General features: G+C 43.3%; 2 protein-coding genes across 2 annotated transcripts; one reads left to right on the top strand and one right to left on the bottom strand.

Moving 5' to 3' along the window:
• The first annotated feature begins 643 nt into the window (after nucleotides 1–643).
• Nucleotides 644–9,142, top strand: LOC132766034 (zinc finger protein ZFP2-like). Its single transcript, XM_060760358.2, has 4 exons — nucleotides 644–843; nucleotides 3,158–3,799; nucleotides 3,897–4,017; nucleotides 5,598–9,142. The coding sequence occupies exons 2-4, from the start codon at nucleotides 3,164–3,166 to the stop codon at nucleotides 6,962–6,964; spliced, it is 2,124 nt and encodes a 707-aa protein (XP_060616341.2). The 5' UTR covers nucleotides 644–843; nucleotides 3,158–3,163; the 3' UTR covers nucleotides 6,965–9,142.
• Nucleotides 9,143–11,006: 1,864 nt separating this feature from the next.
• Nucleotides 11,007–26,857, bottom strand: LOC132766103 (uncharacterized). Its single transcript, XM_060760464.2, has 7 exons — nucleotides 26,682–26,857; nucleotides 20,204–20,413; nucleotides 17,459–17,939; nucleotides 16,253–16,376; nucleotides 14,324–14,908; nucleotides 12,823–12,903; nucleotides 11,007–11,653 (listed from the first exon to the last, which is right to left on the bottom strand). Exons 3-7 carry the CDS (start codon nucleotides 17,768–17,770, stop codon nucleotides 11,205–11,207), a joined length of 1,551 nt encoding a protein of 516 aa, XP_060616447.2. The 5' UTR covers nucleotides 17,771–17,939; nucleotides 20,204–20,413; nucleotides 26,682–26,857; the 3' UTR covers nucleotides 11,007–11,204.
• Nucleotides 26,858–27,162: the final 305 nt, after the last annotated feature.

Genomic DNA, 27,162 nt, shown 5'->3' with positions numbered 1-27,162 from the left:
AATTTGGGAGTTGTATTTGCTGGGAAATTGACATGGCATTTGAGAGTTGTATTTGCTGGGATTTATAGTTCACCTACAATCAAAGAGCATTCTGAATTCCACCAATGATGGAATTTGGCCAAACTTCCCACACAGAACCCCCATTCTGTGTTTTCTGATGTTCCTTGGTGACCCCTCTGACACCCCCCTCGTGACCCTTCTAGGGGTCCCGACCCCCAGCTTGAGAAACACTGCTCTAAAAGGACATTATATGAGTCAATGCCTGATCACACAATTGTACATATGTTGTTTACGAAGTAAACTACTCATTCTCTATTGATCAAGTTCATGGCATATTTTCTTTCTCTGGCAAGGCAGTGTGTGGGCTGATCAAATGTGAACTACGCATGATTTTGTCACAACCAGGTCACACTCTCTCAGCCACAGAGGAAGAAGGCAAGGGCAAAACTCCTCCTCTGGACAAGTCTAGCCAAGGTTGGCTAGCAACAACCCAAATGTAGATTTTAGGAACATAAATTAGAATTAAATCAATCTGTTTTAGGTGCGAGCATCCTTGCATGCTCTGGATTCCCTGCTAAAAGGCTTTGCCACAGGGAAATAAGGGTTAAATACATGAGACTGGATTCCTAGAGAAGCCCAAGAATAGGAAAGGAGGGGGAAAAGAGGCGTCTCCAGCTGGCTATGAGTTCCTGACCATTGCAGTAGGTTGGCAAGGCAGAAATCCCCTCTTCTTTTCTTTTTTTTAATGAATGCAAATACTAATAGCCTAAGAATTGCAAACTGTGGCCTGAGACCTTGTGATGTGCAGCTGGTTCTTTGCATTCCTCAGGAGTCTCCATTCAGGTTGGCTTTTCTCTTTTTTGGGGGGGATGGAAATGTGTGTTTTTCAGGTTGGATGAAGCTAGCAGGGATGAGCTTCCTCCAAAGTAAACCCTATTGTGTGCATCAATAGGAAAAGGCACAAAACTCTAACACAGGCAGTATTCCTTATTTGGAATGCTATATTATTTATTATTATTATTATTATTATTATTATTAGAAGGAATCAGGGCTTTATTATTTGCAAAATTTGTGCAATGTTTGCATAGTATCCAGGGTGGGCCGAAACTGTCACAAGGGGGTTGCAATATTTAATAACCCCTGTTCATTTTATATGCAATGCTTTTTAATACTTTTGTGTGTAAGGAAAGTTTGTGTACCATGAAATAATTGCCACCCCTGTCTCTTGGATTTATTTATTTATTTATCATGTCATCAGCAACCATACCACTGTATTACAATTCTAACAGAGCAAAACAAACACACAGATTAAAAGAAAAGAAAAAAACACACACAGATTTTTCAAGCTTGGTAGTTGGTTAAATGTCCTTTGACCAGTACCTGGACACTTGGAGTGCCTCTGGTGTTGCTGCAAGAAGGTCCTCCATTGTGTATGTGGCAGGGCTCAGGTTGCATTGCAGCAGGTGGTCAGTGGTTTGCTCCTTTCCACACTCGCATGCCGAGGATTCCACTTTATGGCCCCATTTCTTAAGATTGGCCCTGCATCTCGTGGTGCCAGAGCGCAGTCTGTTCAGCGCCTTCCAAGTCGCCCAGTCTTCTGTGTGCCCAGGGGGGAGTCTCTCATCTGGTATCACCCATGGATTGAGGTGCTGGGTTTGGGCCTGCCACTTTTGGACTCTTGCTTGCTGGGCTGTTCCAGCGAGTGTCTCTGTAGATCTAAGAAAACTATGTCTTGATTTAAGTCATTGGATTTAAGGAGACTCAAGTCTGTAATGTCCAAGATCTGTGTTTGAAATAAGGATAACCTACAGCAGTGTTTCTCAACTTGGGGGTCGAGACCCCTGGGAGGGGGTCATGAGGGATGTCAGAGGGGTCACCAAAGACCATCAGACAACACAATATTTTCTGTTGGTCATGGGGGTTCTGGGTGGGAAGGTTGGCCCAATTCTATCATTGGCAGGGTTCAGAATGCTCTTTGATTGCAGGTGAACTATAAATCCCAGCAAGTACAACTCCCAAATGTTAAGGTCTATTTTTCCCAAATTCCACCAATATTCACATTTGGGCATGTTGAGTATTCATGCCAAGTTTGGTCCAGATCCATCATTGTTTGAGACCACAGTGCTCCCTGGATATAAGTGAACTACAACTCCCAAACTCAAAGTCAATGCCCACCAAACCCATCCAGGATTTTCTGTTGTTCATGGGAGTTCTGTGTGCCAAGTTTGGTTCAATTCAATTGTTGGTGGAGTTCAGAATGCTCTTTGATTGTAGGTGAACTACAACTCTCAAATGTCAAGATCTATTTTCCCCAAACTCCACCAGTGTTCACATTTGGGCATATTGAGTATTTGGGCCAAGTTTGGTCCAGATCCATCATTGTTTGAGTCCACAGTGCTCCCTGGATGTAGGTGAACTACATATAATGGTCGGCATAGAGTATAATGCAGTTCAATGCAGTTTACGGGCAAATCAAAGGTTAGGGCAGACATGGGCCAACTTGGGCCCTCCAGGTATTTTGGACTTCAACTCCCACAATTCCTAACAGCCTCAGGCCCCTTCCTTTTCCTCCTCAACAGTTTGAGTGCATGGGACGGGGTGAGCTCCTGCCAACCTAGCAGTTCGAAAACATGCAAATGTGAGTAGAGCAATAGGTGCTGCTTTGGCGGAAAAGGCATAAGATGCTCCAAGCAGTCATGCCAGTCACACAACCAGGAGGTGACAACGCAGGCTCCTCGGCTTGGAAGTGGAGAATAGCATCTCCCCCAGAGCCAGAGAAGACTACGGCCTCCAAAACCGGAAATGAAAGGAGAAGCCTTGCCTTTGTTTGTGTTTGTGTGTCTCATTGTATTTTAATAAGACATCAAACGTTTGCCGGTATCTGTTTACACTGTAATCCGTTCTGAGTCCACACGGGGAGAAGGGCGGAATTTAAATAAAGTGATAATTCCCAGGCAGGAAGCAACTGGAAAAGCTGACACGATATGAGGATTTAAAGATCAAACTGCAAAGACTCTGGCACAAGCCAGTCAAGGTGGTCCCAGTGGTGAACGGCACACTGGGTGCAGTGCCTTGCTTTGTCAGCACCGATTGTTGTATTCATGTCATGTCTCCAATGGTTCTTTTACTCATGGTCCTTTATTTGATCTCTTGACAGGGCACAATGGCTGGCGAGCAGAGAGTGCCACCCACGCAGGCTTTCCATTTCCCATTTGAGGCACAACAATGTCAAGTAAAACAGGAATCGAATGAGGGTTCGCCCCACTTCTGGGGCTCCCCACAGCTCTTAAAGGTGCATGTCCCCGAAACTAGGCTTGGCTATCCGCAGGCTTTGTGGGACGATGGGACCAATGCTCCCTTCGAAGGCCAGTGGCCCAGAGGGGAGCCAGGTATAGACCCGCCACTGAGATGCATTGGTCCTGATGTTGGTGGAGCCACACCACAGCCTTCCAACAGCGTAGGTCTTTGTGAGCATTACAAGGAAATCCCTCACGACTCGGCCCTGGAAAGAGAGAATCGACGGCAACGTTTCCGGGTCTTCCACTACGGAGATGTCGGCGAGCCCAGGGAAGCGTGTCAATGTCTTTGGGAACTTTGCCGGCAATGGCTGCAGCCGGAGAGGAGCTCCAAGGAGAAGATCCTAGAGCTGGTGGTCCTGGAGCAATTCCTGGCCATCCTTCCAGGAGAGATACAGAGCTGGGCAAGGGAAAACCGGCCGCAGACTTGTTCCCAAGCGGTGGCCCTGGCTGAGGCTTTCGTGTTGAGGCAACAAGAGACCGTAGAGAGCCAAGAGAAGCAGGTGAGGAGATCCTCAGTGGCATCTTGGTGAGATGAGAAAGAGGAGAAGAGCTGTCCTCCTACATGATGATGGTTTGGATTCTCTCATCTATTTCCAGGTCCTGATCCATCAAGCACCGGTACATCTCCCCAAACCTGAACAGGACTCTTCGAACATTGAGCCGAAGGAGCTTTACCGAGAGCCGAAAGAGGAGGACACCGAAAATGCTGCCATTGTGGGTGAGGCTTCTCTTGAAATGTTTACTTTTCTTATAGGGTTAAGATTTATTGGGGTCGTATTTATGTGGAAGGTATATAGGAGAGATATGTGTCTTCAAATGAGCTATAGGAGATTTATTTATTTATGTATTTATTTATTTACGGCATTTATATGCCGCCCTTCCCACCTTGAAGGGGACTCCGAGCGGCTTACAAGACATACAATATACATACATACAATATATTAAATTATTAGCATAGCACAATATCAGTACATCTCCTTTTACAAACCACTGTGGAAACAAAGTTCTTCTGGAGAGGCCCTGCTTTCAGTCCTGCCACCATCACAGGAGTGTTTGGCGGGGCCTTCTCAGTGATGGCCCCCTGGTTATGGAACGCCCTTTCTGGCAATATTAGATTAGCCCCTTCCCTTGTATGCCAAAACATGAATAAATTACATATTTAGATTGGAAGAGGATGTGGTTGTTTGAAAGCATTGCAGACATTGGTTGTTTGGTGTTGGCAGGTCTTACTTGCTTTCATTTGCTACCACTGTGCAATTCTAGAAAGGAAGTAAAACCTGGCAACACTGAGCAACCCATTTCCGCAACCCCTCATTTATCTTTATGGTTATTGTGCCTAAGGGATTTCTTATTTCGTCCACTAAGATTCTTGTCTCATAGCTCAGGGCAACAAGAAGGCCCACAGGTTAGACCAGGCATGGGCAAACTTTGGCCCTCCAGGTGTTTTGGACTTCAACTCCCACAATTCCTAACAGCCTACAGGGTTATAGCACAGCTGGTAAGTCACCAGCAGCAGTAATAAGTTCTACCAACTGAAAGGTTACCAGTTCAAAGCCCGGGTTGGCGTGAGCATCTGACTGTCAGCCCAGCTCACTGTTTTCCTTCCTTCCTTCTCTTCCTTTCCTCCTTTCCCCCACCTTTTCTTTCCCTTCCTCTTTCACCCCTTTCTTCTTTATCTACCTATTCTTGGACTGCAACTCCCAGCACTCCTCCTGATCAATCTGTCTACCTACCTACCTACCTATCTCCATCTAATCTATCTGGAGGATTGCTGGGAGTTGCAGCCCAGGAATAGGAAATTGGAAATATGCAGGGATTGGGATGCTCTCAAAGAGATCCAAGGAGAAGAAGCCTCGCACGTTTGGATCATCCTCCTCTCCTAAAGGACCTGGTCTCGGGGATGCTGGAAGCTGTAGTCCAGAAGAGAGTGTGGATACGCTTTTGAGTGTTTTGTTTGCCAGGGGAGTTGTTTTTGTGCATGCGCTGTAGTGTCTTTTGGGGGGTTTTTGCCTTTTAAATCCTTTCTGTTGTGTTTTTCAGTGTTTTATGAGTGATGGTCACTCGTTGGCCTGATAGGTATATTATGTCCAAATTTTGTGTCAATTCATCCAGTGGTTTTTGAGTTATGTCCCACAAACGAACATTACATTATTATTTATATAGATGATGATGATGATGATTACTATTATTATTATAGGTCCAAAACACTTGGAGGACCAAAGTTTGCCCATGCCTGGTCTAGACTTTCTTCACCCCTCTTCTCATTCCTATTGGGCTTTGCCTATTTATTTCCACCAGGTGCAGAATGGACTCCAGTTGGTGACGAAGCAGAAGAGAAGCTGGACCCAGAAGGGAAGTCGGAACTGGAAATCCCAGAACAAGTTGGACTGCAGCAGCCGTCTACTAAAAGACTTTCTTGGTGCTTGGAAGATGGAGAATTTTCTGCCAACGATTGTGAAACAGAAGCACCAAGACAACCTGACAATGGAGAGGAAACCTCTGTGTCTTCCTTGGGAAGTGATGGGGACTTCAGCGAAATGGAAAAGGAAGTCCCTAAGAGCGAGGCACAAAATCCATGGGCTGGAGATGAGGAGACCTATCATCAGACCACTGGCTCTATTTCCGACGAGGGAATCCAAGATGGAGAAGAGCTGCACAAATGTTTGGTTTGTGCTGAAACCTTCTCTTCTGAATCCACCCTCATAGAGCACGAAAGAATGCATGTCGGAGAGAAGCTCTATTCTTGCCTGCATTGCGGGAAAGGTTTCCGCACAGGGTCCGACTTCATCCAGCACTTAAGAACCCACACCGGGGTGAAAATCTTCAAATGCTCAGAATGTGGGAAGTACTTCCGCCACACCTTGGCGTTCACCAGCCACTTGAGGAACCATATGGGGGAGAAACCATTCCAGTGCTTAGGATGCAGGAAAAGCTTTGGGACCCGTTCCGAGCTCATTCGGCACGAGAGGTCCCATACCGGGGAGAAGCCTTACCGGTGTGCCGATTGTGGGAGAAGCTTCTGCCAGAGTTCGCAACTTATCACTCACCGGAGGATCCACACAGGAGAGAAACCTTTTAAATGCCTTGAGTGTGGGAAGGTCTTTAGCCAGAGCTCACACCTTCACGGACACCAGAGAATCCACACCATTGAGAAGCCGTACAAGTGTGCAGATTGTGGGAAAACGTTCAGCGGGAGGTCCCACCTCAATCGGCACCAGAGAATCCACACAGGGGAGAAGCTATTTAAGTGTTTGGTGTGTGGGAAGAGCTTCTGTATGAACTCTGACCTCGTTGCCCACGAGAGGATCCATTCTGGGCACAAACCGTACAAATGCCCCGAGTGCGGAAAGGGCTTTAGTCAGAAACAACACTTGACCAGCCACCAGAGGACCCACACGGGGGAAAAACCGTACGTTTGTTCGCACTGTGGGAAAGGCTTCAGCGTGAGCTCCAACCTCAACACGCACGAGCGCACCCACACAGGCGTGAGGCCCTTCCGATGCTCCGACTGCGGGAAAAGCTTCAGCCAGAAATCCCACCTCGTTGGCCACCAGAGAATCCACACTGGGGAGAAGCCTTACTTGTGCATCAATTGTGGCAAAAGCTTTGGCTCAAGCTCAAACCTTATGGCGCACATGAGAATCCACAGTGGAGAGAAAGCCTAGGTCAGTTCCCAATCTGGCTTACAACACTTGGACGAAGAACTTTAATCCTCCCTCTCACCTGTCTCCTTAGGTATTTATTTGCTCACGTTCCCATTTAGATGCTAGAGCATTTGGAAATACGAGGGTTATCCAGAAAGTAAGGTTAGAAGATTTTTTTGTTTGCTCCCTATTTCGCGGTTCGCTTATTGGGGACTCGGTGTTTTGCGGTTTTGTGATCCCCCGAATCATGGGGGAGGAGAGAAGGAGGGAGGAGGAGGAAGGAGGAGCTAGGCGCTGGGCCTTACCCAGCCTCTTCCTCCACTCCGCCTCCGCTGCCCTCCACTTTTTCCTCGGAGGTCTCAGCCCAGCCTCACAGCGCTATCAACGGCGCCCAAGGGGCCTCCGAGGCCAGGAGCAGCGGAGGCGGTGAGGAAGAGTCTGCCGCCGAGTGGGCGAAGCATCCCTACTTTGCGGAGTTTCACTTATTGTGGGTGGTCCTGGAATGGAACACCCGCAGTAAGTGAGGGAACACTGTATTTTAATCTAACTTAAATGGATTGTAGTGTAGGCATTACATTATTTTCCCAAATAATCACCATTTAGTTCAATACATTTTGTCATCCGTGGGACAAGTTTTTGATGCCTGCGTCATAGAAGTTTTTCTCCCTCTTTTACAGCCAGTTTGTCACTTTTCATCTCGTCATCGTTGGAAAAGTGTTTTCCACCCAGGTGTTCCTTCTATTTAGTGAACAGATGATAGTCACTGGGTGCAAGATCAGGGCTGTGAGGGGGGTGGCTTAAAACACCCCAACCAAATGAAGTCAACAACTCCTGTGTTGCATTTTAAAGCCTCATTTACGACCCCGAGGTTTATCTAGTAGTGCGGGAGGGTAGCCTATTATTTTAAAAGTTTTTTTAAAGAGATGCAAGGGCTGCTTTTCTAATTTTCGATTTCCATCCAATCTTAGTTTCTTCAATTTCAAATATATATATAATATATATATAAGTACTAAATTCTTAATTTGGATTTCTCTTCTTTGCTATCTTCTTCTTAACTCCAAATAACTACTTGGTACAATCCTTCCTTCACAATCCTGGGGGTAGTTCCCTTCTCCCCCCCTTTTTTACCTTAAAGATGGAATTTCTTCTTTCGGGATTACAATCCCCTTGTCTCCAAAAAAAAAAGGAGAATTCTTCTTTCAAATTCTTTGTTGAAAAAATGGGGTGGAGGCGGTTGGACGAGCTCAACCGAGCTCGATCCTGCGGAGCAGCTCGCTCCCCCTTTGGCAATTTCAGACCCTCCTGGACTCCCCCCTTGAGGGAGGGAACCGCTTGGGGTCTCCAAAATGCCTAGGGGATTTGCGAACACCTTCGCCTTAGATCTGGCCGAAGATGGAGAGCCAAAACTCAACCTCGCTGCTACAACACAGGTCCTCCCTGAGAGAGCTCTCTCTCAGCGAGGCATCCCCGTCACCATTCCCACCGGAAGTCCATTTTGTCAAATTTTGTCAAATTATGTCCTCTCCATAACATAATGAAATGATTTTGCGATGAATGGCAGCGGCGTTCATGCCCTTAGCATTTAGGTAGCGCATGGCAGGGTGAACTTCGCACTTGGAGGGAAATGGAATGAGGACGCTCACCTCTAACCTTCACCATGACGCCAGTTGATGAGCTACTGACAACTGGCACTGCTTGTTCATTTCTGCTGACTTCCCGCTACATGGCAGTGATACCAACTTCCCCTGAGAAAATTCCCCACGAGAGCTATGTGCCTTACTTTCTGGATAACCCTCATATTAAAAAACAAGATGTAATACTATTGTCAGGACAAGCGCAAAATATTTTGCTGCTTGAGGCAAAAGACAAAAAAAAGACATTCTCTTCCATTCATTACCTGGACTGGTAGTTGAATCTTACTTCAAACCAATATGTGGATTTGGGTCCTTTGCCTCACCCGAGACTGTAGGGTGATTGTGTGTGTGTGTGTGTCTCTCTCTCTCACACACACCTATCCTCAAGCAGAGGGTAACAATTGGACTATTTAGGAGAAAAAGGTAAGAGGGCTGAATGTGCATTTGCCACCTGAGGCTACTGTCTCACTCCACCTTATGGCAAGGCTGACTCTTCAGTATTGTTTGGCATGTTGATACTTAGCTGTCACAGATTAATGTTAAGGCAATAAAGTTAATGATTGAAGGGATGACTCCTTCCCCTCCTTGACACACATTTACTGCGCATCTGGTTCTTTACCTGGACTTTATATCCACCTGGGGTGGTGCTCATCTCCATTTCTAAGCTGAAGAGCCGGCATTGTCCAAGGTCACGGTTATTTTCCTGCAGAAGTGGTACCTATTGATCTACTCACATTTGCATGTTTTCAAACTCTTAGGTTTCCAGGAGCTGGAACTAACAGCAGGAGCTCACCCCACTCCCCAAATTCAAACCGCTGGCCTTTCAGTCAGCAAGTTCAGCAGCTCAGCGGTTTAACCTGTATTATTCTGTATCGGACTCTTACTTATCTATTAAATGCCACAATTTGGGCAAAACTATTTTAACCCCCCCCCCCCCCAAAACAAGGAACCTGATCAATATGGAGGCATAATTGCCAAACACCTAGACTTGACTACTTCAAAAAAGCAGAGCAGTAGCCATCCCAGGTTCTCTTTGGGTATCAATCAAGAGAGAAAAGGTAAAGGTAAAGGTTGTCCCCTGACATTAAGTCCACTCATATTTGACTCTGGGGTGTGGTGCTCATCTCCATTTCTAAGCCGAAGAGCCGGCGTTGTCCATAGACACCTCCAAGCTCATATGGCAGGCATAACTGCATGGAGCGGCCTTACCTTCCCACCAGCGCAGTACCTATTGATCTACTCACATTTGCATGTTTTCGAACTGCTAGGTTGGCAGAAGCTAGAGCTGACAGTGGAAGCTCATGCCGCTCCCCAGAATCAAACCTACGACCTTTCAGTCAACAAGATCAGCAGCTCAGTGCTTTAACCCACTGCACCACCCGGGGCTCCAACAAGAGAGAAAAGTGGGGTATAAATTTAAAAAATAATAATTCAGTAGACTCCCTGTTAACTGGAGCTTAAGCAATTGACCAAAAATACCATCAAAGAAATAATATTTTAATAAAAATTCAAAAGACGTTTTATTATAATAAAACTGTTCTACATTAAGTTAAATTTGTCTTTATTAGTCTTAATTTGCTTTTTCATTGTAGTGTCTCAATATTAATGTCATGACCTCATTTTGTCTGAAGCCCATGCCTTAGATCTGGCCTGTGTATATTTGAAACAAGGGAGTGGGTTTCCATGGAAACAGGAGTGATGAAGGGGAGGTGCCAGGGTGAAGGATAGGAGGTGTGAGGGAAATAAACTGTCAGTTGGAATTTTGTTTCGTACCCAAAGTATGGTTTTGAAATCAAGCCTTCCAACATTGTTTGTAAGGTAATTTCTTCGTCAAAAAGCTACAGATTCAGACAATTAATATCAAATCAATACAGAGTTTATAGTATGGTATAGTATGGGGGATAGTAGCCAGCCCGAAGCCAGCCCAGGTTGGAGTGGGTTTCCAACCAATTGTGTAGCCCGTTGTCGACCTTTGCAACCCGAAAGACAGTTGCATCTGTCAAGTAGAAAAATAAGGTACCACCTTAAAGTGTGGGGAGGCTAAATTAACTAATTTATGAGGCCATAAAAAAAGACTTCTGCAAAAGCATGCGGGGAATGCGGAAGAACTTCATCAGTGTCGCAGATGGACGATGAAAGCGACAGCTCCCCTGGCAGCCAGAAAAAGTTAAATAGCCTCTGTCTATGTCTGTATATGTTGTATGTCAAAATTGGCATTGAATGTTTGCCATATATGTGTACACTGTAATCCGCCCTGAGTCCCCTGCGGGGTGAGAAGGGCGGAATATAAAAGCTGTAAACAAATAAATAAATAGTACGTGTTAGGCCCATTTTTAGCAGTAACTCTCAAGCAACAAACTACATTTATCCAGGTGATATTAATTAAGAGTCTTCTGTAATTGTTTTTTAGAAACTGAAATGCCGAGACATGACCAAAATTGAGTTTATTATTTGTTTTAACACAAAAGAAAAGCAAGAAGCAATGGTTTCCGTAGCTCATGGGGAGAAGAACTGTATGTGGGAGAATTCAGAATATACTTAAGGCCTCCTTTTAATCTAAAATGGGTATTTTGTTTAAAAAAAGATGCAACTTTTCTAACCGTAACTTATCAACATGCAAGCAATATTCAAGGATTGTGGTTTTGAGCCCGCCTTCTGTTCCGTATCCTGGCAATCAGCGCCCGTCGGTTGAACCCAAGGCGGGAGGAAGAGAGGCCCGTCGGCCGTGGGGGCCACCTGTGCCGCACAGAGGTTGGGGGCCCTGCCACAGGAGCAGAGGGCTGATGCCGCACAAGAAGCTCCAAAAGTTCAGTCTGGCGGTTCATGATGTTGATGATCCGCTCCGTTCCCGCCCGGTGCCTCTCCCGGTCCTCCAGGTCTGCCCGGGCGTAATCTTCGAGGGCCCAAAAGATCTTCTCAGTGGCCATCTCCATCCGCCGGTCGGCTGCCGTCGCAAGGTCCAGGGCCATGTCGCTCCGGGTCTTCTTGTGCCGGTTCCTGAGGTGGACGAGGCGCTCGGCGGCCGAGTGGCCTGTAGGTCCTGGCACAGGACTTGGGGAAGGGCTCACGTGGACCTCTGGGAGTCAAAGGTTTGCCGGGGAGAAAGAATGGAGGAAATGAAAGATTACACAACATTCTGGCACAAGGAAGACGCTTCAACAGGCATGGGCAAACTTCAGCCCTCCTGGTGTTTTGGACTTCAACTCCCACAATTCCTAACAGCCTACCGGCTGTTAGGAATTGTGGGAGTTGAAGTCCAAAACACCAGGAGGGCTGAAGTTTGCCCATGCCCATGCTACAAGGACAGGTGGGAAGTTCAAGATCACAACACAGTAATTCCATTTCCACATCTAATACTTTGCAGCTGACACACGAAAGTGTTGTGACGCACAACTTGCAAAGCCCTCATCTAGAATTTTTAGTTTAGAGATGAGTAACAAGTGGTTTACACCAGTAGTTCCCAAACTTTGGAGTCCTAGATCACGGAATCAGAGAGTTGGACGAGACCTCATGGGCCATCCAGTCCCACCCCCTGCCAAGAAGTAGGAAAATCACATTCAAAGCACCCCTGACAGATGGCCATCCAGCCTCTGTTGAAAAGCCTCCAAAGAAGGAGCATCTACAACACAGAGAGTTCCATTGCTGAACAGCTCTCATAGTTAGGAAGTTCTTCCTAATGTTCAGGTGGAATCAAAACAGTTTGACTGTTTTGGACTTCCAGTTCCCTGAATCCCCAGCCAGCTTGGCAAACCATGAGGAATTTTGGGAGCTGGAATGGAAAATGTCTGGAGAATACGCATCATCCTCTATCTGATTTGTGCAGCTCCAAAGCATTAAAAAATTAGATGAACGAATCACAAAGTGAAGGGCAGGCTATAGGAATCTGTAATGACACCATTAAATCAGACCAAATATCTTAACATGCAAATACAGCAGTGGTTCTCAACCTGTGGGTCACGCCCCAGCAATGGGTCACGAGAATGAAAATCTGATCCGTGAATATCCTTCTTCTTTATTTATTAATTAATATTAATAAATTATTTTAAAATAAATTATTATTAGCAGAGCTAACCAGCCCCGTCCCTTTTAGTACTAATGTTGGAGAGTGAGTCCTGGTCAAAGTGGGCCCTGGTCAAAAAAAGGTTAGGAACCACTGGCATACAGCACAGGTAGTGACCATCCGCAAAACACCGGCTGGAGAGTATTGCAAGTGAAATAATATGGCTTAAAAGAAATGGGAATTACCTGCTATGGAGCTGGTGGTGGCAGGGCTGCCAGGGAGACTTTGTGGAGCTGGGGATATGGGGGCAGGCAGAGGATCCAACTCTGGAAAGGAAAGGAAATGCTTTCAGTGATGCAACATACCTTCCAAACACTACTTGGAACCCACTCATTCTCAGAGCTCCCAACAAACAAAGTGACGGGAACAGCTTTTCCATGGTACTTACATCATGCTCTACACGCCACGGAATGCACTTCTTGTTGAACTTTGTAGTCACAAATCAATAATAACAACAATAATAATATTATTATTTATACCCCGCCACCATCTCCCCAAAATAAGTAAAATAAAATATAAACAACAAAAATAAAATCACAATAAAATAAATAAGCCATTCAAGTAAAATAAACAGTGCAAAGTAACATAAGCACCCCTGACAGATGGCCATCCAGCCTCTGTTTAAAAGCTTCCAAAAAGGAACCTCCACTACACTCCGGGGCAGAGAGTTCCACTGCTGAACGGCTCTCACAGTCAGGAAATTCTTCCTAATGTTCAGATGGAATCTCCTTTCTTATAGTTTGAAGCCATTCTTCTGCGTCCTAGTCTCCAGAAAACAAGCTTGCTCCTTCCTCCTTATGACTTCCTCTCACATATTTATACATGGTTATCATATCTCCTCTCAGCCCTGCTGAAAAACTTGGCTAATCTTCAAGTATATATGGTAAGTACTTCACAGATACCTCGGAGATCATGTATTTTTATGATTTCAGATTTCAGAATGTGTACATGTTACTCTTAAGCAAAAAAAAATGTATTTGGGGATGTTGTGGGGTGGGGGATCTGTGTAATATTATATAGTAGGCATGGGCAAACTTCGTCCCTCCAGGTGTTTTGGATTTCAACTCTCACAATTCCTAACAGCCTAGTGGCTGTTGGGAATTGTGTGAGTTGAAGTCCAAAACACCTGATTCCATAGCACTTTGTCCTCCAAAGCACTTTACATTTTTTAGGTCTGCTCGTATGCCCGTCCACAAACGCCACTATCACCTTCTCGTCCATGTCCCAGCATTACTTCCAATTTTAATTTTACATTTGGCCTTCCCACTGTTTAATTGTGTGTTGTCTTATTGATAATGTTGTATATTTTATTGTCTATGTTATATTTTTAATTTGCTTATACTGTTGTTATTGCTTGTATTGTTGTATTCAGGCTCAGCCTCATGTAAGCCGCACCGAGTCCCTTGAGGAGATGGTAGCGGGGTACAAATAAAGTGTTTGTTGTTGTTCTTGTTGTTGTTGTTGCTGTTGTTGTTGTTATTATTATTATTATTATTATTATTAGTTTGCCCATGCCTGTTATATAGTAAGGTATACTGGAGTTCATAATGATGACAAATGAACTGTGTTCATATTAAACTATAAATATAATTTTGTAAAAGTTATCTGGGAAATTATTTACATGATAGCTGCCCGGGTGTTGAAAATGACTCTTTGCTACTGGAATCACACAAATGGGATACTCACCAACGGCTGGCTGAGGAATGCCCACCGGCTCCTGAAAGGCATTTTCTGATTTGAACACAGCAGCACCAGAATCCACTGAATCGACAGGTTCAAAGGACAACGAAGAAGAGGGGTTGCCTTGGTCTTGGGTCTCACAAAGATCATCAGACTCTTCAGGGGGTTCCTCCTTCTCTGGAGCATCTAAAGGGGGGTTGTCCCCTCCTGCATCTTCCTGGTAGATGAAATTTGGCATCCTCTCAGGAGGTGGAGGAGGAGGCGTCTCAAAAATACGGTCCAGCTCGTCGTAGAAAGGGCAGGTCATGGGCTCTTTCCCTGCCAAGTTGTTTTCCTTGACTTTCTTGTAGTCCCGCCGCAGGGTCTTGGTCTTGGTTCGGCACTCCTGGGGGGTCCTCTCGTGCCCCTTCTTGGCCATCTCGTTGGCAATGACCTGGAAGGTGTCGATGTTCCGGTGGCTGCTCTGCAGGACTTGCTGGATCCTTTGCTCCCCCCAAATCTCCAGCAGGTCAAGCACTTCGCCATGGGACCAGTTGGTGCCCCGGCGGCTCATTTTGTGGAAGTTGTGTATCGGCGTGATGGAACCAACCACTACAGAGAAACAAAACAAACAAAGGAAGTGCTTGTAAGCCAGGCATGGGCAAACTTTGGCCCTTCAGGTGTTTTGGACTTCAACTCTGTCAATTCAATCCGTCAAGCAGTGAGTACAGATTAGACTTCAATATAAGAACAGTATGCTTAGACTCATTAGACTCTCAGAACCGAGAGATGTTTTGGACTATGGAAGGAAGATACCCTGTGTTACCTACACAGAGGAACTGCCATATAAGCTTGAGTATAAACCGACCCAGATATAAGCCGAGGCATCTAATTTTAACACAAAAAACTGCTAAAACGAATTGACTCGAGTATAAGCCGAGGGTGGGAAATGCAGCCACTGCTGGTAAATTTCAAAATAAAAATAGATACCAATAAAATTACATTAATTGAGGCATCCGTAGGTTAAATGTTTTTGTACATTTACATAAAACTGTAATTTAAGAGAAGACTGTCCAACTCTGATTGAAACATTATTCTAACCTTCATTAATATAAATGTGCTTATGCATCCTTCCAATAATAATAGAGTAAAATAATAAATGTAACAATAACAATAGAGTAAAATATTAAATGTAATAATAACAATAATAGAGTAAAATAATAAATGTAATAACAATAAAGTAAAATAATAAATGTAATGATAACAGAGTAAAATGACAAATGTAATAATAATAATAATAATAACAACAACAACAACAATAACAAACTAAAATAATAAATAACCTTGACCTGAGTATAAGCAAAGGAGGACTTTTTCAGCCTAAAAAAGAGCAGAAAAACTAGGCTTATATTCGTATATACAGTACTTAAAATCCTATTGTAACTAGATTCATAGGCAAAGTGCCTGTGTGTTGTATACATTAAGTTTGTGAGTAAACCAACTCTGTTACTTTTAAGGAAGACTGTTTATTTTGTCTCTTGAGAGCAAGATTTAAAGACAAATACATTTTAAGAGAGAGTATATGTTTTTGGGCAACTAAATGAGCACTTCTGTAACTCTGCTGAATATATATTTTGTGCCTTGGCATGTCTTTGTCCCTGACAGTTCAAAGGCATACCTAGGTATATCAGCTTAACAGGTGAGAAACCTAGTTGCCTTGCATGAATGCTGGTGAACATCATTTTTCAAAATGTTGTGACTTTTAACAAGGTCATGCCTTTCCTGTGACCTGTGGTTTTTCAAAAAGATTATGAATCCAATTTCCCAAATGGTTATGGAGATTCACGTTTTCCAAAAACCTTTCCCTCTCAAAATTCTCCCTACTGGTTGTGTGACCATTCAGGCCCATCCAACCTGATAAGCGGCCCTTGGAAGTTGCTCATCTGGCTGCCCTACCGAGTGAGGAAGCCTCCCTCTCCAGCCCTGCCTGGGCCTCCCTGAGGAGCTGCTGCTGCCGATCCAGCAAGACTTGCTCAGCCTCCAGGGAGTGGACGTCCATGTCTTCAAACAGAACCGGCACCTGAAAAGAATAATAAAGGCCTGTTTTACAGAAGCAATCAATATTTCCTGGATTAGAAATTGCATATCTCCTTCCTGGGCCCTTGGTGGCGCAATGGGTTAAACTACTGAGCTGCTGAACTTGCTGACCTAAAGGCCAGCAGTTCAATACCAGGGAGCAGGGTGAGCTTCTGCTGTTAGGTCAGCTTCTGCCAACCTAGCAGTTTGAAAACATGCAAATATGAGTAGATCAATAGGTACTGCTTCTGTGGGAAAGTAATGCCACTCCATGTAGTCATGCAAGCCATATGCCCTTAAACCACTGAGCTGCTGAAATTTCTGATCAATAGGCTGGCAGTTTGAATCCAGGTAGCTGGGTGAGCTCCTGCTGTTAGCCCTAGCTTCTGCCAACCTAGCAGTTTGAAAACATGCAAATGTGAGTAGATCAATAGGTACCACTTCTGCAGGAAGATAACAAGAGTTCCATGCAGTCATGCTGGCCACATGACCTTGGAGGTGTCTATGGACAACGCTGGCTCTTCGGCTTAGAAATGGAGATGAGCACCCCCACCCCCCCACCCCCAGAGTGGGACAAGAGTAGACTTAATGTCAACAAAAACTTATCCCCTTCCTCGAGACAATCTTCAATTTCCCCGGATCGGTCTCCACTTCCTGAGCCTTTCCAAGGCTGGGCCTTTCCAAGGCTGCTTTCAATAAGGCAGGCATGGGCAAACTTTGGCCCTCCAGGTGTTTTGAACTTCAACTCCCACAATTCCTAACAGCCTGCCGGCTGTTAGGAATTGTGGGAGTTGAAGTCCAAAACACCTGGAGGGCCCAAGTTGGCCCATGCCTGCAAAAAGGAGTGGGACCTCATGCAGCTTTCCAAATGTAGTTGGACTGCAACTCCTTGCCAGCAAGGTCAAGAGTGCCTTCAACTCTGATCCAAGCAACCCGCTCAACCCAGAATGATTCTGAAACTGAATGAAGCCCTCGAACTAAAAGATGTGCCTTCCCCCTTCCATTCAAACAGCTCTGATCAAAGTCTGCCAGATCTGCTTTGGCCCCAGCCCCCTTGCTTTTTTCTGCCAGTGTCCCAGTTTTCACCTGCTGCTCGCGGATCATGACCTCCTGTTGTCTCAGCATGAATTCACTCGGTTGCTGAGGATTCGCCCATCCCAGGAGCGGAGACTGGACCAGTTTCAGGTGGTCCCAGCACTGGGGCAGCTCCTCATCGGGGTCCTGCTTCCTCTGCTCCGGACCCGGCCATCCCAAGAGGTTTGTCAGACCCCTGGCTGGGACCATATGGTGTGATTTCAGCCCCCCGCCTTCTTTGTTGCCATCCTCCATTTTTATTTGGTGCTGTACACTTTGGCACGGGATGCCCATTTTGGCCAATGTTGCTCGTTCAGCAGCCATTTGATCACTTCTGGCACGGCAGTGGCCTTGTGGCAAAGCTGGCTATCTTCTTACTGTCTGCAGACCTCCCTCTTTTGCCTCATGCATGTGGGAAGTATCGGGCCTGAGTTGCTCTAAATTATTCCAGGTTTGAACAAACAGGTATCGATATATTCAGAGAAAGGTTTGCCTGTTAGAAAGACAAACAAATGATATTGTACTGATGGCACCAAGAAAATAATTTTGTACATGCATAGCCGAGAGGCCACCACTTTATCCTTAGTTGAGTGGTGATCAGCTGTTCCTGATTGTTTCTTGTCTTGAGTTCCCCTGTGTTTGAGGGGAACCTCTGAGGATGCCTGCCATAGATGCAGGTGAAACGTCAGGAGAGAATGCTTCTAGGACATGGCCACACAGCTCGAAAACCCTACAATAACCCAGTGATTCCAGGCATGAAAGCCTTCGACAATAAATAAAATAATGCTCGAATATAATTCACAGAAGTTGGGAGAAGCCACAATTCAGAAGAACAAAAGTGGGAGAAGTAAACACACAGGAACAGAATCAAGAGATTTTTACATGCGGGCGGATCACACACTCATACAAAATGTAATTATGCCCCACAAAGTCTCATGAGACTTAAACAACCTCATCTCCCAGTGAACAATGCACAGAAATATATATAAATAAAACTGTAATGTTCGTTTGTGGGATTAACATAACTCAAAAACCACTGGACGAATTGGCACCAAATTTGGACACAATACGCGTATCAGGCCAACAAGTGACCATCACTCATTAAAACACTGAAAAACAGAGTGGAAGAGACTTAAAAAGCCAAAACAATATAAAAATATATTACAACGCATGTGCAAAACCACAAAGAATCATAGAATCAAAGAGTTGGAAGAGACCTCATGGGCCATCCAGTCCAACCCCCTGCCAAGAAGCAGGAATATTGCATTCAAATCACCCCTGACAGATGGCCATCCAGCCTCTGTTTAAAAGCTTCCAAAGAAGGAGCCTCCACCACACTCCGGGGCAGAGAGTTCCACTGCTGAACAGCTCTCACAGTCAGGAAGTTCTTCCTCGTGTTCAGATGGAATCTCCTCTCTTGTAGTTTGAAGCCATTGTTCCGCCTAGTCTCCAAGGAAGCAGAAAACAAGCTTGCTCCCTCCTCCCTGTGGCTTCCTCTCACATATTTATACATATAGAAATGCAAACACACGTATATACACATGGTTTCAACAAGCCTTTGAAAATGACCAGTTCTAACTCAGCCCTACACATTGTCCAATACGGCCTTATTCTTCCTACCAGTTACCCAGATAATTTCCTCTAATCGGCCCTGGAATGAACAGCCACAGACCCGTTCCTAATATTGTTGCTGCCTGCCATAGCATTGCACTTAATTCCCGGGCACCCTAGAATTTTTGGGCTTGCACAAATCTTGGCCCGGCCTTTTAAATTTTTAATTGCCTTGAACAGGCAGAATTACTTTTAATATATGTGTGTTATGGCAACAATTTTTATGCTTATATTTTGTTTGTTAATCTTATGGTTATGTTGTTTTTACTATGTATGTTTTGTGATGTTACTTGGGGACCGCTCTGGGGAGATGGAGCGGTATATAGAATCATAGAATCAAAGAGTTGGAAGAGACCTCATGGGCCATCCAGTCCAACCCCCTGCCAAGAAGCAGGAATATTGCATTCAAAGCATCCCTGACAGATGGCCATCCAGCCTCTGTTTAAAAGCTTCCAAAGAAGGAGCCTCCACCACACTCCGGGGCAGAGAGTTCCACTGCTGAACGGCTCTCACAGTCAGTAAGTTCTTCCTCATGTTCAGATGGAATCTCCTCTCTTGTAGTTTGAAGCCATTGTTCCGTGTCCTAGTCTCCAAGGAAGCAGAAAACAAGCTTGCTCCCTCCTCCCTGTGGCTCCTCTCACACATTTATACATGGCTATCATATCTCCTCTCAGCCTTCTCTTCTTCAGGCTAAACATGTCCAGCTCTTTAAGCCGCTCCTCATAGGGCTTGTTCTCCAGACCCTTGATCATTTTAGTCGCACTCCTCTGGACACATTCCAGCTTGTAAATATCTATTATTATTATTATTATTATTATTATTATTATTATATAAACAAATATATACACACACAAAATACATATACACAGACTGGGCCACAGCAACGTGTGGCAGGGGATGGCTAGTAAGAAATATTTTTGAAACATTCACTGTGAGGAGAAAGCATAAGAGGCTTCTGTTCACCAGTTCCAGACCAAAGAACTGAGTAGGAAAGTCAATGAGAAAAGGTAAGAGTGTCAGTATGAGATGGCACCAGCCCTTCTCCCTTTCAGCCATGTCAGCCTGCATTCACTTCCTTCGCTTCGCTATAGACATTTCATCGAGACCCCCCCCCCCCCACAATAAAAAAATTAGTTAAGGGCTCACCTTTTGGACACCTCTTTCCTCTTGCAAAGTGAATGGGGGGCTTGGTGTTTCCTCCCGTGAGAATCAGAGCTGCATATCAAGAAAATTCAAAACCAGGAATGCCTTCCCCGCCCCCAGCCGGAAAGAGTTTTCATACTTTAGCCATTTCCCACTCCGCTGGATGCCATTGCTCAGGGTCACTCTAGGCAAGCCTTACTCGGTGGATTAACCCTATGTGGGTGGAAAAAAGAACAGAGGAGCAGGGATCAGAGTCTGTCCAGGGCTTTGGAGGCAACCATGTAAACAAAGTTTCTCCTTCCTGGTTAGTTCACATTGCAACTCTGTGTCTTCCTTCATGTTGCCACAGGGAACTCTTCGTGACAATTCAGATTCAGATTAAGGGGCGAGCTTAAAAGAGGACAGGATAAACATGATTTCCCCCCCCCCCCCCACACATTTTGGAACATCCACATTACATAATGAGGTATCTTGGAGATGGGACTCAAGTCTACAAAACTTTCATATACAAAACCCCCAAATGTAAGTTTATATACACACAACAATTTTAATAATTTTGTGCATGAAACTAAGTTGAAGCAACAGAAAGCAAAAGTGGCACTAGGTTGTTTTAAGTTTTTCAGGTTGTGCGGTAATGTTCCTGAAGCATTCTCTCCTGACGTTTTGCGGTTATTCTCTCCTGACGTTTCAGATTGTGCGGTATTGTTCCTGAAGCATTCTCTCCTGACGTTTCGCCTGCATCTATGGCAGGCATCATCAGCGGTTGTGAGGACCTCACAACCTCTGAGGATTCCTTCCATAGATGCAGGCGAAGCATCGGGAGATAATGCTTCTGGAACATGGCCATGCAGCCTGGAAAACTGGCAACGACCCAGTGATTTCGGCCATGAAAGCCTTCGACAATACACAAAAGTGGCTCTATCTCAGCCATTCACATGGACAATTTTGGATTTCAGAATTCTGGGCTCAGCCTGCACTTGGGATTGTTTATTCATGAAACTGCTCTATTTACACCTTGCAAGTATTTTTTTTCAAATATTTACACCTCAGCAAATGAGAGTCCAAAAGTGGCAGGCTAAAACCCAGAACCTCAATCCATGGCTGATACGGATTGAGAGACACCCCCCCCCCCCCCGGACACACAGAAGATTGGGTGACTTGGAAGGCACTAAACAGACCACAAAGTGGAGTCCATGACATGTGAGTATGGAGAAGAGCAAATCACAGACCACCTGTTACAATGCAGTCTGAACACTGCCACATGCACAATGGAAGACCTTAGCAACACCAGAGGCACTCCAATTGGCCAGCTACTGGTAAAAAGGACATTTAGTATAATGCCAACTTTTTAAACTTTGTGTTTTTAAATACATTAAAACTGTACCACCTGTTTACTTCTGATACAATAAATAAGTATTTTCAAAAGCTAAACTATTCAGGAGATTTTGTGGGCAGCTCATCTCATCCTAGAGTATCACTGGAACAGATGCAAATTTCTATCAAAAAGGTAGGGTGGCGCAACAGGTTAAACAGTTGAACAGTTGAATCCACTGACCACTGAGACCATCTTTACTAGTTTGTGCCGGAGTCTTTGCAGTTCAATCTTTAAATCCTTTTCCAGTTGTTTCTCGTTAATCCTGCTGTCACCTGGGATTGCAACATCGACAATCCATACTTTGTTTTTTAACACAATCGTGAGGTCAGGAGTATTGTGCTCCAAAACTCTGTCTGAATCCGCAAGTCCCAGAAGAGTTTGGCGTGTTCATTCTCTGTAACTTTTTCCAGCGTGTGATCCCACCAGTTCTTTGTCGCAGGCAGATGGTATTTGTGGCACAAGTTCCAATTAATCATCTGAGCAACGGTGTTATGCCTCTGCTTGTAGTCTGTCTGTGTGATCTTCTTGCAGCAGCTGAGGATGTGATCTATTGTTTCATCAGCTTCCTTGCAGAGTCTACACGGGATCTGTCGTCGACTTTTCAATTCTGGCTTTGATGGCATTTGTTCTAATGGCTTGTTCTTGGGCTGCCAGAATCAGGCCCTCCGTCTCCTTTTTCAAATTATTATTATTATTATTATTATTATTATTATTATTATTATATTTGTGGTTTCATATGGAATAATAAGTTAAGTAATTCCTCCATCGTCAGCCTTGGAGTCTTCATTTCTGGCACCTCTAATAACATAGACGGTGCTTCTTTCTTATTTTACAAAAATGGGCAGTGTTTTGCCAACAATTTAGCAGCTGTAATTGTCTTGCCAGCTTCATTTTGATCCTTGCAGTCATGCCAAACTTACTTTATGGGGGAATCCAGATATGAAAATTGTTAAGGGACCGGTTTTATGGAAGGCGTGGGGCAATGATGAGACTATATTCTTAAATCTCCAGAAGAAAATGTTCAAGGGTCTGGAGAACAAGCCTTGTAAGGAGACGCTTAAAGAGCTGGGCATGTTCAGCCTGCAGAAGAGAAGGCTGAGAGAAGACATGATAGCCATGTATAAGTATGTGAGAGGAAGTCATAGGTAGGAAGAAGCAAGACTGTTTTCTGCTGCCCTGGAGACTAGGACACAATGGAAAAATGGCTTCAACTACAAGAAAGGAAATTCTACCTGAACATGAGGTGAGAGCTGTTCACCAGTGGAACTCTCTGCCTCGGAGTGTAGTGGAGGCTCCTTCTTTGGAGGCTGATAAACTGAGGCTGGATGGCCATCTGTAAGGGGTGCTTTGAATATAATTTTCCTACTTCTTGGCCGAGGGTTGGACTGGATGGTCCACAAGGTATCGTCCAACTCTAGGATTCAATTATTCTAAATAACCTCTATCTGATAAATGGCAATGTTTACAACTGAAACATTTGTCACAGTCCAGGTCTGTCCTTGAAGCATTAAGTGCATCAGGTGCCAGGTTCCCTTAATACTGCAGATATTAATTGAGGCCAGCCATCTATATACATAAATTCCATCTATAAACAAAAAAATGACAATCAAGAACAAACCAAGAAATGCAATATTTAAGTCTGACTAATCAATGGCCATCAGTTTCAACGTGTATAACTAGTATAGGTCTCCAACTACATCATATATACAGGAGAAATTGCTCTTTTGGATATATTGGCTGTCATAACTTCTACTCGAAAAACATATTCCTAAATCAGATAATTACTGGAGATGTTAAGCATTAAGAAAGCGGATGTTTCATACCCTTTTGACAGCAAAAAGATAGATGCCCTATTTCCAAAAAGATAATTTTACTACACCTGCGATACAACGGACAGAAGATCTAACAAAGTTTGTGACATTTGAAAAAATAATGAGTGGACAACATTTGCAAATGGATTGTATGCTATGACATAAAATCCATTTGTAAATTGGATTTTATGTTATGACATTTGGTCAGCTTTTAGAGACAAATGTAATTATTGTTCCTCCTTTTGTGTTTTTATTTTCCTGCTTATATTGGAACATTACTATATGTAAATGAGATATCTTCTGAATGTATAACAGGCATGAGCAAACTTAGGCCTTCCAGGTGTTCTGGACTTCAACTCCCACAATTCCTAACAGCCTACCAGCTGTTAGAAATTATGGGAGTTGAAGTCCAAAATACCCGGAGGGCCCAAGTTTGCCCATGCCTGATGTAAGAGGGTTGAATGAAAAGTAATGCCTCCACCGGGCTCTGTATGTTTTTTGCCTGCATCTGTGGCGGGCATCTTCAGAAGATAATAATAATAATAATAATAATAATAATAGCAGTAATAACACAACACTAAATGGCATTGGTAATTAATCTCTTTTATGGCAATGGCGCTCCATGCAGTCATGCCGGCCACATGACCTTGGAGGTGTCTACGGACAATGCTGGCTCTTCAGCTTAGAAATGGAGATGAGTACCAGCCCTCAGAGTCGGACAGGGGAAAACCTTTCCCTTTACTATGGTAAAGTGTAGACATGTAACTTTATAGAAGAGGAAGTTGTGGGTTTTCTGGCCTGTATGGCCATGTTCCAGAAGCATTCTCCTGATGTTTTGCCCACATCTATGGAAGGCATCCTCAGAAGTTGAGGGGTCTGTTGGAAACTAGGAAAATAGGGTTTATATATGTGTGGAATAATGTCCAGGGTGGGAGAAAGAACTCTTGTCTGCTTGAAACAAGTGTGAATGTTGCAATTGGCCAGCTTGATTAGCATTGAATGGCCTTGCAGCTTCAAAGCCTGGCTGCTTCCTGCCTGGGGGAATCCTTTGCTGGAGGGTTAGCTGGCCCTGATTGATTCATGTCTGGAATTCCTCTGTTTTTTTGAGCGTTGCTCTTTATTTACTATCCTGATTTTAAAGTTTATAAAATACTGGTAGCCAGAATTTGTTCTTAGTGAGCCTATAGATAGTTTGTAGATTGTGTTTCCTCATCAGCTTCCCTATGTGGTCAGTGGTTCTCTTGATGTATGGCAAGAACACTTTTCCTCTGGGTGGATCTTTGTCTTGGCTCTTGTAGCTTGTTCTTGGTCTTGCAGCTCTTCTGATGTCTATGGCAGAGTCCCCATTGGCCTGTTATTATTGCATTTATGTCATGAGCCTAGGCAAATCACACTCTCTCAGCCTCTAAGGCAGGCAATGGCAAACCAATTCTGAACAACTCTTGCCAAGAAAAGCCTATGATAAGTTCACAATAACAGTAGCAACATACAAAGCGTTTTGCAGAGAAACAAAAAGATACAAGGGTTGAATGAAAAGTAATGCCTCCACCTTCGTAACTCCTCAACAGATGGCAGTACTGGTATGCGGCAGGTACTGGCTTGTTCAGTAGACTCTCTCCTACAGTTCCATTTTGGCGGGAAGCCTTAGCATTGAACAGTTGTGTTGTTAAAGTGCGAAGTATGGAACCCTGCGCAGACGGTCGGTCAATGCAACTTAAGCAACATGCAGTCATTGAATTCTTGACAGCAGAAGGTGTCACCCCAAAGGAGATTCATCAAAGAATGCAAGCTGTTTATGGTGATTGTGTTGATGTGAGTACTGTGCGTCGTTGGGCAAGTAAGTTTAAAGATGTTGAGGTGACACCTCCTGCTGTCAAGAATTCAATTACTGCATGTTGCTTGAGTCGCATTGACCAACCGTCTGCGCAGGGTTCCATACTTTGCACTTTAACAACACAACTGTTCAATGCTAAGGCTTCCCACCAAAATGGAACTGTAGAGGAGAACCTACTGAACAAGCCAGTACCTGCCGCATACCAGTACTGCCATCTGTTGAGGAGTTACGAAGGTGGAGGCATTACTTTTCATTCAAACCTTGTACAAGTAAACAAACAGATGGTCATGCAAGCTTGGGTATGTCTTAATTATCAAAATAATCCTTATAGTCAGTGATATATTTTTTTTGGTCGTGTCTGGAGCGACTTGAGAAACTGCAAGTCGCTTCTGGTGTGAGAGAATTGGCCGTCTGCAAGGACGTTGCCCAGGGGACGCCCGGATGATTTTGATGTTTTTATCATCCTGAAAACAACTGATCTAATTCAGTAATGCAATTATAAATTTTAAAATAATATGTAATAATAATATTAATATTAAATTATTAAATAAAATATAAATAAAATATAAAAAGCAATACAATTATAAATTATAATATAAATTATAAATAATAATAATAACATTATGAAAAATATAAAACACAATATAAAATATAAATAAACAATAATAATACAATTAATAATATAAAATTATTAAATAAAATATAAAAAGCAATACAATTATAAATTATAATACAAATTATAAATAATAATAACATTATGAAAAATATAAAATACAATATAAAATATAAATAAACAATAATAATACAATTATAAATTATAATATAAACTATAAATAAATAATATTATAAATAATATAAAATAAAATATAGAATCCAAATAAAATAATTGTAAATTAAAATATAAACTATAAATAATATTATGAAATAAATATAAATAAAATATAAAAACAATACAATTATGAATTATAATATAAATTATAAATAATAATAATAAAAGTATGAAAAATATAAAACACAATATAAAATACAAATAAACAATAATAATAAAATTAGAAATTATAATATAAACTGAATAAGTGCATCAAATAAATAAATAAATAAATAATAAACTATAAAATACAAATAAACAATATTAAAAGTAGAAATTATAATATAAATTATAAATTATATTATAAATAGTATTATAAAATAAAATATAAAATCTAAATAAAATAATTGTAAATTAAAATATAAACTATAAATAATATTATAAAATAAATATAAATAAACAATAATAAAACCATAAATTATAATATAAAATATTATTAATAATAAAATTATACAATACAATATAAAATACAAATAAATAATAAAATTATACATTAAAATATAATACTGCATAAATAATAATATTAAATTTAAAATAAAAATAAAAGCAACACATGTCTTTCAACGCACGTCTGAACAGTGGTTCTGTCTTACCTTTCACGGAGAGGAAGGTCCTACAAAACCAGCGCCGTAACTGATGATATAGATACAGCTATCGCGAGATCAGCCCGCTACAGGGCGTCCGCACCGACGGCGGAAAGACAAGGCCGGAGACAGCGGGGTTTCCCAGGCGGCGCGGCAGGGCTGAGGCCGCGTTGCTAGGAGACCAGGAACGCGGAACAAAAACCCAGCGCGAGGATTTAAACGCCCCGCCGCGCTCGCGACCCGCTTCATTCCTATTGGCCTGCTCTAAATGAACCAGCTTAGGCGACCAATTAAGTTCCGAAGATTTTTGGAAAGGGCCAATCGAAGCCTTTAAGTGCGCAAACCCCAACTCCGGCGCTGATTGGTTGCTTTTGAGGCTGCTAGCCTTCTTCCGCCTCTGGTATGGCTACGATTGGCTGACGATGGCAACCAATCCGGAAGCACGCATGTTTATTTGTCGTGTCAGGGCATCCAGTTAATTATATTACAT

This window comes from Anolis sagrei, chromosome 2, assembly GCF_037176765.1.
Source record: "Anolis sagrei isolate rAnoSag1 chromosome 2, rAnoSag1.mat, whole genome shotgun sequence".
Lineage (NCBI taxonomy): Eukaryota > Metazoa > Chordata > Lepidosauria > Squamata > Dactyloidae > Anolis > Anolis sagrei.
The sequence above is the reverse complement of the archived record's forward strand: the minus strand, read 5'-3'. Positions and strand labels throughout refer to the sequence as shown.

What these genes read in the sequence shown, in the direction of transcription:
- LOC132766034 (XM_060760358.2), top strand. Translation starts at nt 3,164, where the DNA reads ATGGCTGGCGAGCAGAGAGTGCCACCCACGCAGGCTTTCCATTTCCCA. An exon ending in TAGAGAGCCAAGAGAAGCAG is followed by an intron (nt 3,800 to 3,896) that starts GTGAGGAGATCC and finishes ATCTATTTCCAG; the next exon opens with GTCCTGATCCATCAAGCACC. An exon ending in CGAAAATGCTGCCATTGTGG is followed by an intron (nt 4,018 to 5,597) that starts GTGAGGCTTCTC and finishes TATTTCCACCAG; the next exon opens with GTGCAGAATGGACTCCAGTT.
- LOC132766103 (XM_060760464.2), bottom strand. Translation starts at nt 17,770, where the DNA reads ATGGCTGCTGAACGAGCAACATTGGCCAAAATGGGCATCCCGTGCCAA. An exon ending in CATTCCTCAGCCAGCCGTTG is followed by an intron (nt 12,904 to 14,323) that starts GTGAGTATCCCA and finishes TTTCCTTTCCAG; the next exon opens with AGTTGGATCCTCTGCCTGCC. An exon ending in CACCACCAGCTCCATAGCAG is followed by an intron (nt 11,654 to 12,822) that starts GTAATTCCCATT and finishes TTTGACTCCCAG; the next exon opens with AGGTCCACGTGAGCCCTTCC.